The sequence below is a fragment of the Thunnus albacares genome, chromosome 3, assembly GCF_914725855.1.
Source record: "Thunnus albacares chromosome 3, fThuAlb1.1, whole genome shotgun sequence".
Taxonomy (NCBI): Eukaryota; Metazoa; Chordata; class Actinopteri; order Scombriformes; family Scombridae; genus Thunnus; species Thunnus albacares.
This window is the reverse complement of record NC_058108.1, coordinates 32,238,639-32,256,877: the sequence shown is the minus strand read 5'-3', so window position 1 is coordinate 32,256,877 and position 18,239 is coordinate 32,238,639. Positions and strand designations below refer to the sequence as shown.

General features: G+C 39.3%; 1 protein-coding gene across 1 annotated transcript; it reads left to right on the top strand.

The window, feature by feature from the left end:
- Nucleotides 1-2,284: 2,284 nt before the first annotated feature.
- trmt1 (tRNA methyltransferase 1) lies at nt 2,285-18,190 on the top strand. Its single transcript, XM_044340013.1, has 16 exons — nt 2,285-2,496; nt 4,136-4,546; nt 5,457-5,646; nt 6,597-6,784; nt 7,334-7,449; nt 9,023-9,135; nt 10,857-11,005; nt 11,384-11,467; nt 12,787-12,856; nt 13,145-13,279; nt 13,436-13,521; nt 13,637-13,745; nt 13,960-14,036; nt 14,281-14,400; nt 14,924-15,038; nt 17,880-18,190. Exons 2-16 carry the CDS (start codon nt 4,149-4,151, stop codon nt 17,952-17,954), a joined length of 2,025 nt encoding a protein of 674 aa, XP_044195948.1. The 5' UTR covers nt 2,285-2,496; nt 4,136-4,148; the 3' UTR covers nt 17,955-18,190.
- Nucleotides 18,191-18,239: the final 49 nt, after the last annotated feature.

Below are 18,239 nucleotides of genomic sequence, written 5' to 3'. Positions count from 1 at the left end.
ATATACTCAGCATCCTTTTGACAAGAGTCACTTAATCTTTTTTTTTTAATTAGCACTATTAGGATGTTGTATTTATTCAGTTAACTGTTTGTTTCTGTAAATTTTATAAGGTATAGATGCTGTTTGGAAGCCTTCTTCACTCTGCAGGGATCTGTAGGATACATTCGAAAGCCTTTGTTTATTATATATCTTTTGTTGGCCTTAAAGTAGTCCAACTGAAACATGTTGAACATACCAGCATTGGCTTATAAATGACACACCATGTGTAAGTTTTTAATTGTGGAAGTAAACTCCCCCGTGTAAAACTCCCAAATTTGCAATAGATGCAGAGGACATTGTCGAATGTAACTGATGATGAAATTGGATTTTGTTTGCAATTGAAACTAAGTGAAACTAATTTGAACTATTTTTACAAACCGGGTGGTTTAATCCAGTAAATCTTTTGAGATGATCATATGTTTCGTATATCAAAAAGCTGCTGGGCATCTATATTGACCCTGAACCATTGCATAATCTATGCCAAAGGTTTTCAAAGTGGGAGGCATGCCTCCCCAGGGCGTCTCCAAACAGATTCAGGGGAGGCTCAGGGAGTGAAAAGATATTACGTTAGTTATCACATTAGCTGTCAAAAGGAGATCATGTATAATAGTGTGTGATTTGGTTAAAGAGATAGTTCAGAGATACAGTAGTTTTGAGGAATTTTACCGTTTTTCCCACTTTCCCAGAGTCCGAAACTAATAAATGTCTCAGGACAGACTTTTTATGTCTTTTTATTACTTTGGTGTAGTCTGAAGTTATGTCAAACAGCAATATGGCTATCTTGGAAAAGTTGTTGAGTGTCTATGGGATCAAATAACATAATAATGATCTCATAGGTATCTAACACTAAGCTACACAAAGGGGGCTGATGGGTGCCTTTTTCCAAGCTTTGTCTTAGAGGACGCCCACAGTCTCAGACTTTGAAAACCTCTGCTCTCTGCAATGTGCACAATTTATCTATGTTGGAATATTATCTGATCCCAGTTTTGCAGTGTGGCCATTTGATTAAACACAATTTTAGGAATATGCAACATACGCATAAGCACAGATATGGAAATATGAAGGACTTTAAAACTGGATTTTGACACAGTGACCCTCTTTAAGACAGGCCCTCGAGGTCAAGTAATGAAGCAGGACCCACGGTGTTGGTTGATAATGTGCTTAATGATGAAACTAATTTTAAATTAACAAACCATTTAAGACACAATTTAGTCCTCCTGTAGTTTTGGGTTACTGGGCAGTTTCCTGCTGTAGTAATCAGCCTTCTTCTCTGTTGTAATGCAATAATGAATAAAATGTAGCTCCTGCTTGATGACAAAACTAATAAAATAACAAAAAATGTAGATTAAAACTCTTTATCTTGAGAACTCAAACTGACGTTGAATGAAAATTGGTCAGTATGGCTCACCCATGAGTCCACTAAAAGGTCTGATTTTGTATAACAGTAATATACTTACTTTAAGGGCATATTTTCCAATTTAAAATAATTTTCTTTTTTTCCCTCAAAGGGCAGAATTATAATGGGTTGATATGAATGTGTATGTATATGGATATGTACGTGTGTGTATATGTAGATTTGTATGTGTACATATATGTGTGTTTATGTATGTGTGGATATATAAATATGGATTTTGCTCTTTATTTAAGAGATGGATGCTCCTCTTGCTTATTTTACATTATTTTTTATTTATTTTTTCTCTCTAAAGTGTGTATTTTGTGTCTGGTTGGCACATGTACCACTTTATATGTGTTCTTTAAAAGAAAGACTAATCCAGTGCAAGAAAAGGGGTGAAAAGAAGATAAAACCGTGACCTTTAAACAACACTCTGTTTTATGTATTGTCCTCAAACAGCACCACACTCATGACACAGCGACCTAAATTCACTTTACCGCTACATTGCCTGAGCCGCTCAACGCTGACCTGCGTTGACCTTAATTTCTCTACGGCTTCATTTCTCCTCACATCAGCTTCTGGGGATATTTTGGTTAATCCATAGGCTATGTTTAGCCTTTTCGCCAGAATGCATTACCAATTTAAGGCACGGTGAGATTAAATTAGATTATGCATGGAAGCAGAGCTGATATGTGTTACAGTCTCCTCACATGTTCACTGCGGAGGAAAAGTAGGGCAGCAGTGTGTGCAGCGGCTGCTGACGGATCGACCTTCTCTCCCTCCTGTCCTTACATTACACCGTTTCCCTGACATTACACGACTCTGCCGGAGGGGCGAGTGAGAAGGAGAGAAGTAGCTTCTCGCTTTTACTTTATTGGCCGTGCGGGCTTCCGTAGAGACGCTTCAAACATGGCTCCCTTCATGCTGGTAACGTGAGAGTCAAAGTTGTGACAGAGCCGACAGCAGCGAGGAAACAAAACACTGCACGACCACCTTTATCGCTTTAACTATAAACCCCCCCCGACAAAGAAGAAAAGCAGGGCCGTCTGTAGGAGGTGTCACAGGTAAAACTGTTTACAGGAGTTAGCCTGGTTAGCATACTAGCTAACAGTAGCCTTGCTGCTGAGGAGTGTGCAGCAGTTGCAGTGTCTTGTGTGCATTGTCAGTGTTGTTCATTTAGTCGGTTTTGCTGAAGTATTAAACATTTTCTTAAATATGCCATGTTTGCATGTCAACTATACTGTTATATTGAGAGAAGAAGAACATTGTGTGCTGTACAGTGTACTGAATGTGAGGAAACAGTTCAGGTTCACTGGTGAGGCAACTTTATATTATACAGCACATTTCATAGCCAAGACAGTTCAAAGTGCTTTACAGAAAATAATGGTTAAAGTCATTAAGCACAAAACACCAGTGTGAGGATATTAAACTAAATTAAAAACATGTAAAACTGAATATCAAAATTATGTGGACACACGTGCATGATAGAAATGTAAACACACATAAAAGCATGCTAATGTAAGCACATAAAACACAGCTAGTAATAAAAGCACTTACAGTGACTGTGCTGAGGTCTAAGCCTTTGGGGAACACGTGGGTTGTAAGTCTGGATTTAAATGTATCTACAGATGTGGCCTGTCTTAAATTGTCAGGAATGATTATTGAAATGATTCCAGTAACAGGCACTCAGGCAGCTCGATACCTGAAAGCTGCTTCTTCATGCTTAGTGTTAACCTGAGAGACAGCGAATAGACCGGTCCCCGATGGTCTGAGGCTTCTAGTGGGTTCATAAGGAATTAGCATTTGAGAAATGTATTTAGGGCCCTCGCTTCAGTATTGTGGATGAGTTGTAATTGTTTTCACAGGTCTTGCTTGGTTGACTCTACAGAAGAAGAAATAATCAGTCCATTAATCGATTAGTTGATGGACTGAACGGTAATTAACAGCAATTTTGATAGCTGGTAATCGTTTAAGTCATCATCATACTGAAATGCCAAATATTCTCTAGTTCCAGTTGCTCAAATGTAAGGATTAGGGCTGCAACTAACAAATATTTTCATCATCAATTAGTCTGTCGATTATTTTCTCAATTAATCAATGAGGTGTTTGATCTGTAAAATGGTGAAAAATGTTTCCCAAAGCCCAAAATGCTGTCATAGAAGACTAAATAAACCAGAAAATATTCACATTTGAGGAGCTGGCATTAGAATTTTGACCTTTTTTTCTTGGAAAATGACTCAAAACGCTTAATCAATTATCAAAATAGTTGGTGATTGATTTTCTGTTGATTGAGTAATCAATTAATTGACTAATCATTGCAGCTCTGGTTAGGATTTACTGCTTTCCCCTGTTTCTTGTAATTGTAAATCAAATATCTTTGGGTTTCCCAGGAAGAACTAAGAATTTAAAGGACTTCTGAGCATTTTCACTGTATTTTTTTCATTTTATGGACTAAATGATTAACCAATAAAATAAAAAAGTTGCAGTTGTGGCTCTAGCTGATGATCATTTGTTTATATCTTCTTCTTTTGCTTCATACATAGGTTGACTGCACTTATTGTGAGTCATTTAGGACATGAGAGTTGTGCCAAATTAATGTAATGTAGCCTAATATAATAATAATCAGTGAGCCAAAGCAGCTGATTACTGTCCAAGTTTTTAACTTAGATCCTCTGCTTGTTTTTTTTTTTTGTCCTTTTCTAGAAATATTAGCTTTATGCTAGTGCGGACAGTCCGGCTGTTCCCCCTCATCATCTCCCATCATCTACATCATCGCTGCACTCCTTCTACCAGACACTTATTTCAGTGGAGTACAGGCTGTGCTGCTGCTGCTGCTGCTTGTGCCAGCAGGGGACTGAGATCCATGGAGCCCCTAAAAGCTGCTCAGCAGGACCTCGAAGTTCCCGCCACTGACACTTCATCCACACCCACCAAATCTACACCGATGGGTCCAAACCCGACCCCCACTGACACGCCGGCTGCACAGGAGAACTCGTCTCCTGCGGGACTGTTACCAGGGGAGACGGTGGTCAATGAGGGCAAGGCGGCCATCCTGTTTCCAAGCGCCAATGAGGTGTTTTATAACCCGGTCCAGGAGTTTAACAGAGATTTAACGTGAGTATGAACACCGGCTGCGTCTGACACCTCGCTCCATCACTCAGACACAGTTTGTCAGTCGTTTTTTTAAAAACATTTTGAATAGTCAGGACAAGTCTACCTAGTAATCACAAGAACCTTGCAGACCAGTCGTAAGCCTGGAGGGGATCATGTGATTGGTTGTGTGTGTCTGTCCACTGCTAATCTCACACACTACCGGACCCATCAGCCTAATATTTTTTGTGTACATGTATGACTGAATGCTCAAGGACGTCTCGTGGTTGTGGTGACTCACAATTTTTTAAAAACCCATTTTGTAATGCCATTGACTCCTCACTCGTCTTATCCGGCTGGTAGGAGCCACAAGTGATCAGCAACTACTTCAGTTTGGAATCTGGTTTCCAGTGGGGACAACCAATCATCCCTTGTTGCCACAATAGATTAATCTGTGCCAAATTTTGGTACCTTTTCAGCAGTCCTCGTCATTTTACGACATAGCAAAAGGCATTTCCGGCAATCAACTAGGCTAAAAACAAGTCTTACTTTTACATTTTGGCCTTTGTCGTGGTTCAGAAACTGACATCTGTAGAAAAGTTTGTTTTAATCTTGAACCGGAGCATCTGCAGATTAATTCCATACTCAATATGTTGTGATCCACTAAAGTTAGGCACCATACGAAATGAATAAATCCCCATTTTTGTTATCTTTGCTGCCATCTTGACTGTACACACCTGGTGTAGATCTGCACTCTACTTAATATAACCAGAAGAGTTAATTACAAGTCTTCTAGTTGTAATTAAGTTTTATAAAATAGTGTTTGGGGAAAAACAAATGTGAATATGGATCTTGAGTGTCCTCGGGTTATTACTCTGTTATGCTATCAACATGTTTATACATAATTGATCCCATTTCCCGTTTCCCTCCACAGATGTGCTGTGATCACAGAGTTTGCCAGAGATCTGCTGGCTCAGCGGGGGGTGAAAGTGGTGGTGCCGGGAGAGAAAGAGCGAGTGGTGGTCTCTCTGTCGGAGGAGACGAACGAAGCGGACACACAGATGGAGGAGAAAAACGGAGCAGAGGAGCCGGCTGTAACCGCAACAGTGGGGGAGAAATGTGAGGTACGTACCAGGGATGGATTTTATATTGTAATGGCTATACAGCAGATTTATAAGGAATAGTTTGACATTTTGGTAAGTTTGGTTATTTATTATCTTGCTAAGAGGTTGATGAGACAATTGATATCCCTGTCATATCTGTCTGGTTAGCTTAGCTTAGCATGTTACAGGTTAATAAGTAAATTTTGGATGGAGGCAGGCTAGCTGTTTCCACCTATTTCCAGTCTTTATGCTAAGCTAAGCTAACCGTTTCATGGGACTAGCTTCAAAATTAGTTTTTTTATGGCTACAAACACATTTATTTTACGTAAATCTGTAAATTTAGTTTGTCAGTGTCCTTGTGTATGGGCAAGATTGCAAATAAGCGCGTTTCACAAAATATCAAACTGTCTTTGTGCCGTTTATCCAAAATTAGTATTTTTTTATGGCTACAAACACATATTTATTTTATGTAAATCTTCTGTAAATGTAGTCAGTGTCCTTGTGTATGGTTACCATTATTATCAAAGCAAAATATGATGTTTTTATATTTATGTTCTGGATTTAGTTTGCTTATTTTAGCATCTAAAGCAGTGCGGTTAAAAGCGTATCATTAAACATCATTGTAATGTCGCACCAGGTAATTTCACACTATGTTAGATCTTCTTTTAAAGGATTTCATTGTATTGTAAATAATTAGTGGTCAGTAAACACATCTAAAACCCAAGGTTCTTCTTCTTAGTGGTCAGTGAGTGCAGAAGTTGCAGCCGCTGTCGGTCTCTGGATGTAGCGCTCAGCAGCTCGTGGGAGACCAATTTGTGGTTTTCTGCTCTAAGAGAAAACTTTCTACCGGTGATAAGAACTAAAACCAAAATTTAAGATTGCAAATGGGGCAAATCTGCAGCACGATAAGCACAGGAGTAAGGAAAATTGTGTAATACATGATTTGTTACAGCAGTTCTGCTTTATTTTAGCGAGGCCTTCGTGTGCTGGAGGGTCTGGCGGCTTCCGGTCTGCGATCGGTGCGTTTCGCTCTGGAGGTCCCGGGTCTGCAGAGCGTCACCGCCAACGACTTCTCCACCAAAGCGGCGGCTCTGATCGCCAGGAACGCCCAGTATAACAAAGTCAGCCACCTACTCCAGGCCAGCTGCAGAGACGCCAGGTACCATCACTCATCTCATTCAGGGAAGCGCTTGTTTGCTGACGGTCCTCCTCTGCCACCGTTATTTATCCACTTCACTGATTCGCTGTCTGTTTGTTCTTCTCCTCTTGTATTTATCCGACGCTTCTCTCATAGTCATTCCTCTCCCGTCTTCACCTTTGACCTCTTGTTCTATTCATTCCTCTGCTCCCGCTCTGATCTCCTCCCTGCTCGTCTCTTTGCTTTTTCTTCTTTCATTATCTATTTTTTTTTTGCTTTTTCTTTTTAGTTCATTATCTTCTTCTCTTTTCTGTCTGGCTTGCTTGTCTTCATACTTATCTTCTTCTATCCTCTCAAGTCTTTTCTCCTTTCTCTTCTAATCTGCTCTTTTTTTTTTGTTGTTGTTGACTGGCCTTGACTCATCTTGTGTCTGCTCTTGTGTGCTCTGACAGCCTCTTTGTCTTTCTTCCATCCCTCTCTGCTTTTGTTTTTCATTTAAATTCTACCTCAGTATCCAACATTTCTTAAATCATCCCTCCTCCCTCTCCTCTATATATATTTTTCTCTTAGCATGCTGATGTATGAAATGCGAGGGAAGAAGGAGCGCTACGATGTCATCGATCTGGATCCCTACGGTAGCCCTGCCTCCTTTTTGGATGCCGCCGTGCAGGCCGTCAGCGAGGGAGGTGGGTAGTGGTTCGGTCCATCAATCATCACCACCGGCCTTGTTTTTCTGGGTCAGTTTTGGAATAGGATTGTTTTGACGGTAAACTAGTTTCATGGTGTTTCCTAGTGTCTTTTTAGTCAGACCATCATTCAGAGTTTCTAAAAAAACTAGCAAAAAGGTAACGCTGATTGATTGATTCAGTCTTTTATTTGTCCATGACAGCCGGTTTTCATGATTGTAGTTGGTCTCCACAAAATAGGGCAGGTCACCATGTACAGTAGACGCACTGGCAGCGTGTAGGAGTTCAGTATTCACATCCCTTCTCTCTCAGTTTACTCTGCATTTGTCTGATCTGCTGAAAGATGATTTTTTTGTGACCTGGGGTTTAGAGTGCTCACTGGAGGCTGTGGTTTCCCCTGTTCTGGTCTGGCCGGGGACCTTTGTTGCATTTTGTTCCCCCATCATCTCTCTGCTGTCGTTATAATAAAGGCTCAAACATGGCTCAGAAAATATCAAACATAAAATTTACTCAACTATTAGACGAAGTTGGTGGTGACAGGATGACAGTTGGGTGTTTTTCTTAGGGGGAAATCTTTAACTGAAACAAGCAAAATGAGGTCAGTTAATGAACGTTCATCAATACATTTTTGGTTTTGTTGCCCAGCTCACTTTTAGAAATGCAAGATACAAAGACTTTTTACATTTTTACATAAATTTCCACACGTGTTCCTGGTTTAGAGCAAAAAGAAGTGTCCTAGAAACATGTAGATATTCCCTTCTACATGAAGTAAGTGATTAATCTGAACAGCAGAGAGCTTTCCATCCAAGGACCGGTGGACATCATCACCATCATCACACCTTTCACTGCCTCCTTTTTGTCCTTTTTCGGTATGAACGATCACAGATCAGTCAGGTTAGCAGACACGAGCGTGCACCTTGTGGACTCTACTCATGTCACAGCTCAGGATTTCTGGGTATTGAAATTGGAAATGTCCCTTTTTTTTTTACTTTCCCATGCCGTCTCTTCGTGGTGAAGTTGATGGAGTTGCTTTTCTTTTCATCGTCAGATGAAAGCCTTGAACACGGCCGTCATTATGGGTCATTTCCAATCACTTTGCTCTATACCAATCCATCCCTGACAGGTTCAATTTTACTCACCGTTTTCTTATGGATGTATTTGACTTTCATAAGTTATTTATTTGCTTCCACCCATCTAAAGGAAATGCATTAAATCTCATTGTATTTTTCATGACAATTCAAAAAATTGGCATAAAATCTGCTTGACAGTTGGATCAGAAGTGGGTCAGATATTGTTTGTGAATAATTCTTGTTTTGGTTTGATCCTATTTTCAGTTCAGTTGAAATGGGACAAAATTATGAATGATGTTAAGACTTGATGGTTGACCTGTTACCATCTGCACTGTCCTCATTTGAAAAGCTCCACTTATGTGGTGCAGCCAAAGAGTTCAAACAACACCGAGAGTTCATGTACCGATCTGTCCGACCGAGGTGTGAAGTCTTATATTTCCTAATGTTTCCTTTTTGTTTTTCTTTTCTCTCTCTCTCTCTCTCTCTGTCTCTTTCTCTCTCAGGTCTGTTGTGCATAACATGCACAGACATGGCAGTGATGGCAGGAAACAGTGGAGAGACCTGCTACAGCAAATACGGTTCAGTCTCCATCAAAGCCAAATACTGTCATGAGATGGTGAGAGTACACACACACACACACACACACACACACACACACCATACTCCACATGCAGAGACATGCCACTATGTTTGCATTCATAATGTCTTAATCCTCAGTGTGTACAGTATGTGTGTGGGTTTGACGGAAACGCACTAAATGTCATGGATTCTGGCCTGAGGGGGGGCTGTGAGTGTGGTTTTGTTGTCTGTGTGTTTATGTGTTTGCATACTTATTAGGAAACTTTTATCACAAGGATAGAAAGAAGAAGAAAGACGCATCAAACTATGACATTTCACTGTTTTACTGCTCTGTCTGCCTCTTTTAAAGGCCTCTTTAAAGACACACATGATAAGAGTTTGAAGAACTTTGACTCTGGCACCCCCTAGTGGTGACAGATACTGTGGCAGACAAAAGAAAAGACAAAAGAAGCTTATCAGATTGTCAAACAGCATCTGAAACGCCCTCCTACACCTTTCCAAGGTCAGAAAAGGGGGATGCTAGGTTCAGCAATTTTGGTAACGTTTTGAAAATGATGATTCAACAAGCATGCCCGCCTCACGCTGTGATTGGCCAGGTGTGTACTATGTGGAGTTTTTGAGCACTAGTAGCACTATGAAGCATATTTAGTTCATGTGCACAGACTTGTGCGTGCAGTCATGCTAACAGTTTCACACTATTCCAGTGCAAAACAGTTGGTGGAGGTAACTTTGCCAAGAGAGGGAGCATTGTGCCAAACAAAGTCAGGAAGAAGTCTGTTGGATATAATCAGTGAAGGTTTCAACTTCTTTTGTAAAATCAGCTCTAGAAACGTTTTTATGAGGAAGGAAACGCACTCAACGCTCACAATGTGTTTTGGGTCAGAAATACACCACCAGTTTTCACCAAGATCATCTCAGTTTTCCATGAACAAAACCTTTTTGCCATCAGACTAATTTGAAAGATGCTTTAATCACATAAAAGAAATTCAACACGAAGTAGCTCTGAGTTCATCGGGACCATCAGCACTGCTGGTTGATTGATGGTAGATCTGATGGATTTTCCCAAACTTTCCATCAAGAACTAACTGACCAAGAAATTCCAGCACACTGTAAAGACTTAGAGTAAAAAAAAAAAATTCATTGCATTGTTTCAGTATAAAGTCTTTTTCTCTACTTTTTAAGTGTATATGTTTGTTTTCATTCTCGTTGAGAACAGACTCAAAGAGACTGTCAGAGTCGCTGGAAAGAGAAAGTCATAGTAACTCAGAAACAAAGGATCTGTCCTTTATTTATATATATATGTACACACACATATATATATATACACATTAGAGTAAAAACCTATTCATGTTGTTCCCTTTAGAAATAATTTTTTATTGTTAGTCAATTGTGAAAGTATTGGTCATGATATTTGTAGTAAAAATCGTTTATCTTTCCCAAAAAATCTGTCAGTAATGGGATAAAATGTGATGACATGAATACTGAACATGGGTTTTGTGTAAATAATTCATGAATTTCATGTGCTTCAGTAGAAGAAAGACTTCATTCATGAAAGCAGTAGCAGTCAGATGAACCTTTCCCTCCACATACTCTGCAGAAAGATGTTGTTTCCCTCATTTTCCTTCAGCCCTGCAAATGTTGCAGTAAAATAAAAACTTTCTCAGATGTTTCACATCAAGAAAAAAAATAGTGAATGTGTGTGTTATCTCCATCTTTTTTTTTTTTTCTCTCCCCCCCCCCCCCCCCCCCCCCCTGCAGGCTCTTCGTATCATCCTCCACAGTTTAGACCAGAGGGCGGGGGTGTACCAGCGATACATCCAGCCCCTGCTGTCCGTCAGCGTCGACTTCTACATTCGAGTCTTTGTACGCGTCTTCACAGGACAGGCCAAGGTCAAAAACTCAGCCAGGTACAAACACAAAGACTCATGCATGCACTGTGTCTGTCTTTCAGCAAAGGCTGATATATGATGAAAGTCGAATGGTCCTGAAACTGGGTCACTGCAGCAACAAATACCAGAAAAATAATGGCAGCAGCAGAACCGAGTGAGATAAAGGAAATGAAAATGTAGGAACATATAAAAAATTTAATGTTGATTATTTTTTGTGAATTTTAAGTAGAGCAAAAATGAGAATATGAAGCTATATGTATATGCATGCACATTAAATAGCATACATGCATACATACACATGGAGATTTGACTAAAATGTTCCCTGCTGTGACATGCATAAAACAATATTTAAATGTAAAATCCTGCTTTTCCTCTTCTGTCTCTCTGGTGTTGCAGTAAACAGGCTCTGATCTACAACTGTGTCGGTTGCGGGTCGTTCCACCTCCAAAGAATGGGCAGGAGAACAAGCAATGGAAAACAGTAAGATCTCACACGCTGAACAACCAGCAGCTCTTCCTTTTGTTGTTCATGTGAAATGAAGATCAGCAAACTGCAGGAGCCTCTGTGTTGGAGAAAACTCTCAGACTGTTGGTCCTTTGTGGTTCAACCTCATCTAGCCTTTCAGGATTTCTCATTTTGAGGTTGTTCACCAGTGTAGTTTAAACACTTGCCTTTATATTTATTATATATATTTGTTTTTTTTAATTCATTTAAGAATACAATTGATTTATAAGACTGTTTATGATTGTATCTGAGTCCAGATGTTTTTCCATTAGTAAGTGAGGGTTAACAGCTTGTTTTAATATTGACTCATATGCAAATATATGTTCTGTGTTGCACTTTGAGACTACCGACGTACTTTATTGGTTATCTATGATGATGAACGGCAGCCACCTGTTTTGTGTTTGTCATGGTTGAACAGGCTAAAGTGGCATTAAAACATTGTTAGAAATCACACATGAAAATTTAATTTCTGAGAGGTTTATTAGATTTAATTTCATCGTTATGCACTGTTCATACTACATGGTGCATCATTTTTATTTATTAATGCTTTGTCTCCTGGTGAGTTTTAGATGAAACAAGGTTTATATTCATTGGGATTTACAAGAGCCTTGCATCTCTTTTATTTATAGTATATTTGTGAAAAAGTATTGGATACAAGTTTTGATGTAATCTATGAAAGTAAAAACTCCTATTCTTAGGAAATTTCAGGATTTATATTAAATAATTAGGGCTTCTTTCTTAAATGTATATTTTGCAGCACCATCAAACAGTCACTTTAAAGGACCAGCGTGTAACATTTAGTGACATCTAGTGGTGAGGTTGTAGATTGCAACCAACTGAATATCCTTCCCCTTCCAAGCGTGTAGGAGAACCTACAGTGGCCGTGAAACTTGCTAAAGGCCCTCTATAGAGCCAGTGTTTGGTTTGTCCAATCTGGGCTACTGTAGAAACATGGCGGTGCAACATGGCGGGCTATGTAGAAAGGGATCTGTAGATATAAAGGGCTCATTCTAAGGCAACAAAAACATAACAATTCTTATTTTCAGGTGATTATACACTAATGAAAACATACTTATGAATATTATATTCCATTTCTGCCAAGTCCGTTCCGCTAGATGCCACTAAATTCTACACACTGCACCTTTAATTCACAAAGTGAGCCTGCAGTAAAGTAGAAACCACCATCATCAGAGTCAGCTGCTGGTAAATGTGAAAGAGTTCTTAATAAAGATTGAGATTCTGTCACTTCCTGGGTCGCAGCATGTGTGATAATGACGACTCTGATGTGATTTCAGTATGAAGTATTCTGCAGCCACTGGACCCCCAGTCGGACCAGAATGCGAGCACTGTGGACAAAGACATCAGGTGACACACACACACACACATCATGCACACTTGTTAGTATGTATTCACAGTTATACACATTATATTAGCTGCTGTTTTTCATTTTCATATTTTTAGCTTCGATGATGCTGCTTCAGTCTAATTTATTCTCAGAACTAAACTAATATTGGGTCAGAAACCAGTCCAGTTACTCTGGATGCTGATGTGAACTGTGTCAAAACCTCTCTGCTTTTACACGCACATACACACACACACACACACACACACACACAAAACACACCAGCTGAAGCCTGTCTGTCATCTTTACAGCTGGGTGGTCCGATCTGGGCAGAGCCCATCCATGACTTTTCATTCGTCCAGAAGGTTTTGTCTGCAGTGTCGGGAAACCCGTCTCGGTTCGGGACATCCAAACGTATCGAGGGCATGCTCAGCATGGTGACCGAGGTATTTCTTTTTCATTTGCATTCCCTCCAACGATAGAGCTTGTTTCAGTCTAATGTGGGTCACGATTAGTCGGATCTTCACATCGATCGACGACCTATTTCACACACTTCTTGCCAGTCCAGCTCATTTTCATCTCCTTTGTGCTTCATGTGTCAGGAGTTGGAGGATGTGCCTCTTTATTACACCGTGGACAGTCTGAGCAGCACGATACACTGTAATACTCCCCCGCTGCTGCAGTTTAGGTAAACACACACTAAACTGTTTCACTTTTCTTATACTGTTCCTATCAAACATTAGTTTCACAGTGAATCAGCTCGTTCTACCTCTTCCTCTCTCTCTCTCTCTCTCCATCTGCAGGTCTGCTCTTCTCCATGCTGGTCACAGAGTTTCCCTCTCGCACGCCTGTAAGAACGCCATCAAGACAGATGCTCCTCCCGCAGCCATCTGGGACATCATGCGCTGCTGGGTAAACTTTACTAATTAAAAAAAAAAAAAAAAAAAAAAAAGACTGGAGTTACTTTTACTCAAGTCTGAACCCTTGGTGTTTTATTTCTCACAGTCAGAAGTTCTGCTGAAGATTTGCTCCCACTGTTCCCATTAAACAAACACAAACTGCTGTCCTCAATCACATCATGCATCATTTTAACACACACACACGCTTGATTATCGGTCTGCTGCAGGAGAAGGCCAACCCTGTGAAGAGAGAGAAGCTGTCAGAAACGAGCCCCGCCTTCAAGATCCTCTCCACAGAGCCCAGGTCAGACCACGTTCAGTTTATCAGTGACCATTCAGGAGGCCAGTGATATTAAATTAATACCTAAAGTGAAATGTGATGGTTGATAAGAGCACAATGTAGAGACCAACCTGTAATACTGAAACAGGAAGGACAAGTCAATGATACGCTGTTTTATTTACATTTGTTTCTCATCTAATCACATTTTGCGTAACCTTAATGTGTGCTTACATGACACCTTTGTGTTGGATTGTGTGTGTGTGTGTAGCCAAGAGGCCTGTTTCACTGTAAGGGAGGACGCCAACCCTCAGTCCCGTAAACGCCACCTGACCCGCTTCCAGGAGAACCCTCAGGCCTTCTGGGGACCCAAAGCTCGCGCCAAGTCTGGGTAACTAACGACTAAATCAACCTCTATGCTCCCCTGAGACACAATGACACACACACACAACAAGCAGCCACAGGAGGACAGACCAAGACCATTTTATCACCATTTTACTCTGTTTTAAAATTAAAAAGACATCAGATTTAATGCTTGAAATGTATTTAAAAAGCATTTTGTAAAACTGATTAGAATTCATTACAAGCCCAGTTTCACAGGCGGGAAAAAAAGTGGTTAAGAAATGGCAGATTTCTTGCAAGAAAAACATTATTTTAGGAATCTCAAGCTGAAATTATTAAAGAGGAAAATGTTTAAAAGTGTTCAAATATTACACATAAGATTAAATACTCAACATTTTAAAACTCTTAACACTGAATTTGTTGTAAAATGTTTTGGGAATCAACAAACTTGGTCTGAATCTACGAAATTCTCCTTCATCTTACCTGCTGTTATGTCGTTTCTTACTGCATCCATCTACCTCCTTCGTCTTGTCTCTCTCTGTAACTTTTCACCGGTCCTCTCTCTTCTCCAGAGGTGGTATCTCCGGCGACCTGCAGGACAAGAGGAAGAAGTGCCAGAACAAGAGGAAGAACCAGATCACAGACTCTTCACAGCTAAAAAACTACCCCTGCAAGAAATTCAAACAGGTCAGTTCACCTACAGGCAGGAGAGGAAGGTGTCAGCTATGCTGCGTTCAGGTCCAATCAGATTTATTGTACACAAAAGTAATATGTGGGAATATTTTTTAGAATCCAATGCATGTTGTCATTTTAAAGAAATTAACAACAATCAACAAATATTCACACTTGAATTGCTGCAAAAACAGCTGCAGGTTGTTTATTGCAAAGATTTAGATGTTTCTTTGAGAAGCAATACAACAGTTTATATTCACCTTCTTGGATGTGGAGCCTCCAGTAAGTTAAAGTGAAATGCTCATTACTGTGATGGCGTTGGATCATCCGTCAATCACAAAACGTATTTTTCTCCTAATGACATATCTTCTGGTTGAAGTCATTGTTAATTTATGGTAGTTTTCTTCTGACACATAAAAAGACTTTTCTTCCTGCGTACTGCAGACTGTTTTCTCAGAAACAAGAACTTAGTTGTTTTTTTTTTGTTTTTTGAAAGAAGAAAAGCAGTTTTCTTGCTCATTTCTTTTCCAGGAATAGTAGCAAAGGAGACATTAGTAATTTGTCTGTAGCTTCATACCTGGAATGATCCAATCAGTTTTCTGTTGGAAGTAAAGTGATTGGACATCTTAACCTGAAGTGTAATGACTCCAAAGTTAATTAATTATCCGACAGTCACCACTGCCATCCTTGGAAAACATCTGATTAACAGCACAGTGTTGCTATAGGTTGAATTATATTTATATTATATTAATATATTTAATTTATCTGAAGCAGGGAAAACATGTGCTCTCACCCTTCCTACTCCTGTATTTTAGATGGTGTTATCTCTAAAAAAAATCTAAACTTTTATGTAATGTCTTAATGACTTTAAAGAAGACTATGTAACTGTTAGATAATAAATTACATAATCTTCCTCCTATAAATGAAAAGTGTCATTCATAAGCAATAAAACACTCAGTGCTCTGGAGGGTTTAGCTGCTACAGCCTCAGTCAGGTCACCTAATGATGGTTTCTGAAAAGCAGCTCACACAAGAGACTCTCAGGAAAGGAATTCAATGTTCTGTTATCGTGTAATTGCCACTTAAGGTCTTTACTTTAAGCATTAATAGGTTCAGAATTTTTTCAAGTCCATCTTGAAGGATAAGGCTGTGATTTTCTATATTTTTATTGTGGACAAATCTCGTGTACAGAACCAAACCAACAATGAACTCATCATACTTACAAGTATTGTGTGAGTATAAACCTGCTTTATCTTATTCCTGTGAACTGTAGAGCTCTGCTGTTGTCCCACAACTATTCAAAACACATGAATGAGTCACACTGTTGCACTGGGTGACATGTTCCTTCATCATGAAGACTATTGGTTAGTTTGTTATGCTACGTATCACCACCTCTCGACTTTGTACTACATTGTATATGATGTAAATAACTGCGCAGCTACATCTGCCTTACACATAACTACTGTCCTGAGACTGAAAACTTGATTAAACTACGCAGCCCAGCTTTTTGTTTAAATTTGTCTAAGCTATGAGCCCAAGGAACGTGTTTTTAATAGTTTTTGGATAACAACGGAGGTCTATGAAACAAAGGAATAAGATAATCAGGCTTTGGATACAAACACAATACTTGTCAGTAGATCAGTTCATTGTCAGTTTGACTCTGCACATGAGATTTGTTGACAATAAGAAATAAAAACTGACATCCATTTGCTTTAATACAATACTCACATGTCTATGAATCATTGCTGTTGGCTGTGCTGAGATCTCTTCCTGGACTCCAGTGTAACATAAGTGATGAAGTTCAACTGAAGCTAATAGGAGGCTTTAGTAGTCTGAGTCAGTCAAATCAAGTTGGTTTCTTCCAAAGTTAAAGACATTTTTATGTGAATTATGTGTTTTTTTTTTATACCCTTTTTGTGTTTTTTCCATTTAGTGCTACAGTAACACAAAGAGGAAATGTTAAATTAGTCATGTTAGGGAGTAGAATGACCAACCAAGTAGAATGATTACAACAATGAAATAACTCTTTGAGTGTGAGTATTGATTTAAGATAGACTTGGATGTTCTGAAGCTATCTTTTAATGTCATACATCTAATAATTTATTCATACATTTCTTTATAGTTTGCAGTTAGTTCCAGTTTGACACCTGTCCTTCACTACAACTGGGTTTACTGTCCCATAAACATTTCTTGTCATCTCTCCTCAAACAATATCAATTTAAATGTGCACAGCTGTTATAAGCTGTTGGAAAAATGTTTTAAATACCATAAAATTGATCTTTTTGCACTAACAGTGATCATTATTATTGGGATTTTGCAGTAAAGAATTGATTTCAATCCTTTTTTTTTTCTTGTTTTTGGACATCTCATAGTACAGTGGATATTGAAATAGTTTTAATAGCTGTAATTTCACTATTGTGTGCGGCGCTAAACAGCCACAGCAAAGCCTTGCAGAGGAAACAGTCGTTATGGTAACACATGATGTCTTTTCCAACACTTAACTACAGCTGATTTGAGTTTCTGCAGGTGAGGATTATTTCAGCACATCATGTTCTTGATGATGATGATGATGTTGGCACACAGAATTAAAGGGACACAATTAATTTTTAGCACTAATTACACTTGTAAAGTCTTCATGTCCTGGGTGGGAAATGAACACCAGCCACATGCTGGTGGATTCTCCATCAGCTGCTCTGGCAGGTCGCCACTGTTGGTTTCCTGCCAGAGAAGCTGAGCTGAGAGGCTTTTACCAGCCGCCAGACAAAATGTACCTTTTGGCTGTTTTTAAGATTTTTGTAATATAACATCACTAACCTCTATGAACATCGCTATTAATGTTGTTGTTCTTTTGTTTCAGGGCACATGCACCCACGGAGACAAATGCTGCTACTCACATGACCTGAATCAGACAAGTGAAGAGAAAATGGAATGATAATTTTGCTCTTTTTTTTTAAAAAAAATAATTTTATTTCTAGAGTTTGAATGCAGGCCCTGTTTAGCCTGGACCAAGTGAGAATGATGCACCACAATCAGTTTGTAATTGGTTGAGGACAACAACCTAAAAAGTGTTAATATACAGAACATATCTACTACTCAGCTTTTTTTGTTTTAGCTTCTTTTTTTTTTATTTGACTGACAGTCCAATAAAGTCCTGCATCTGACTTTAAATGCTCTCCTTTTTCTTTGATGTTGAAGATAGATAGATTTACGACTTTTG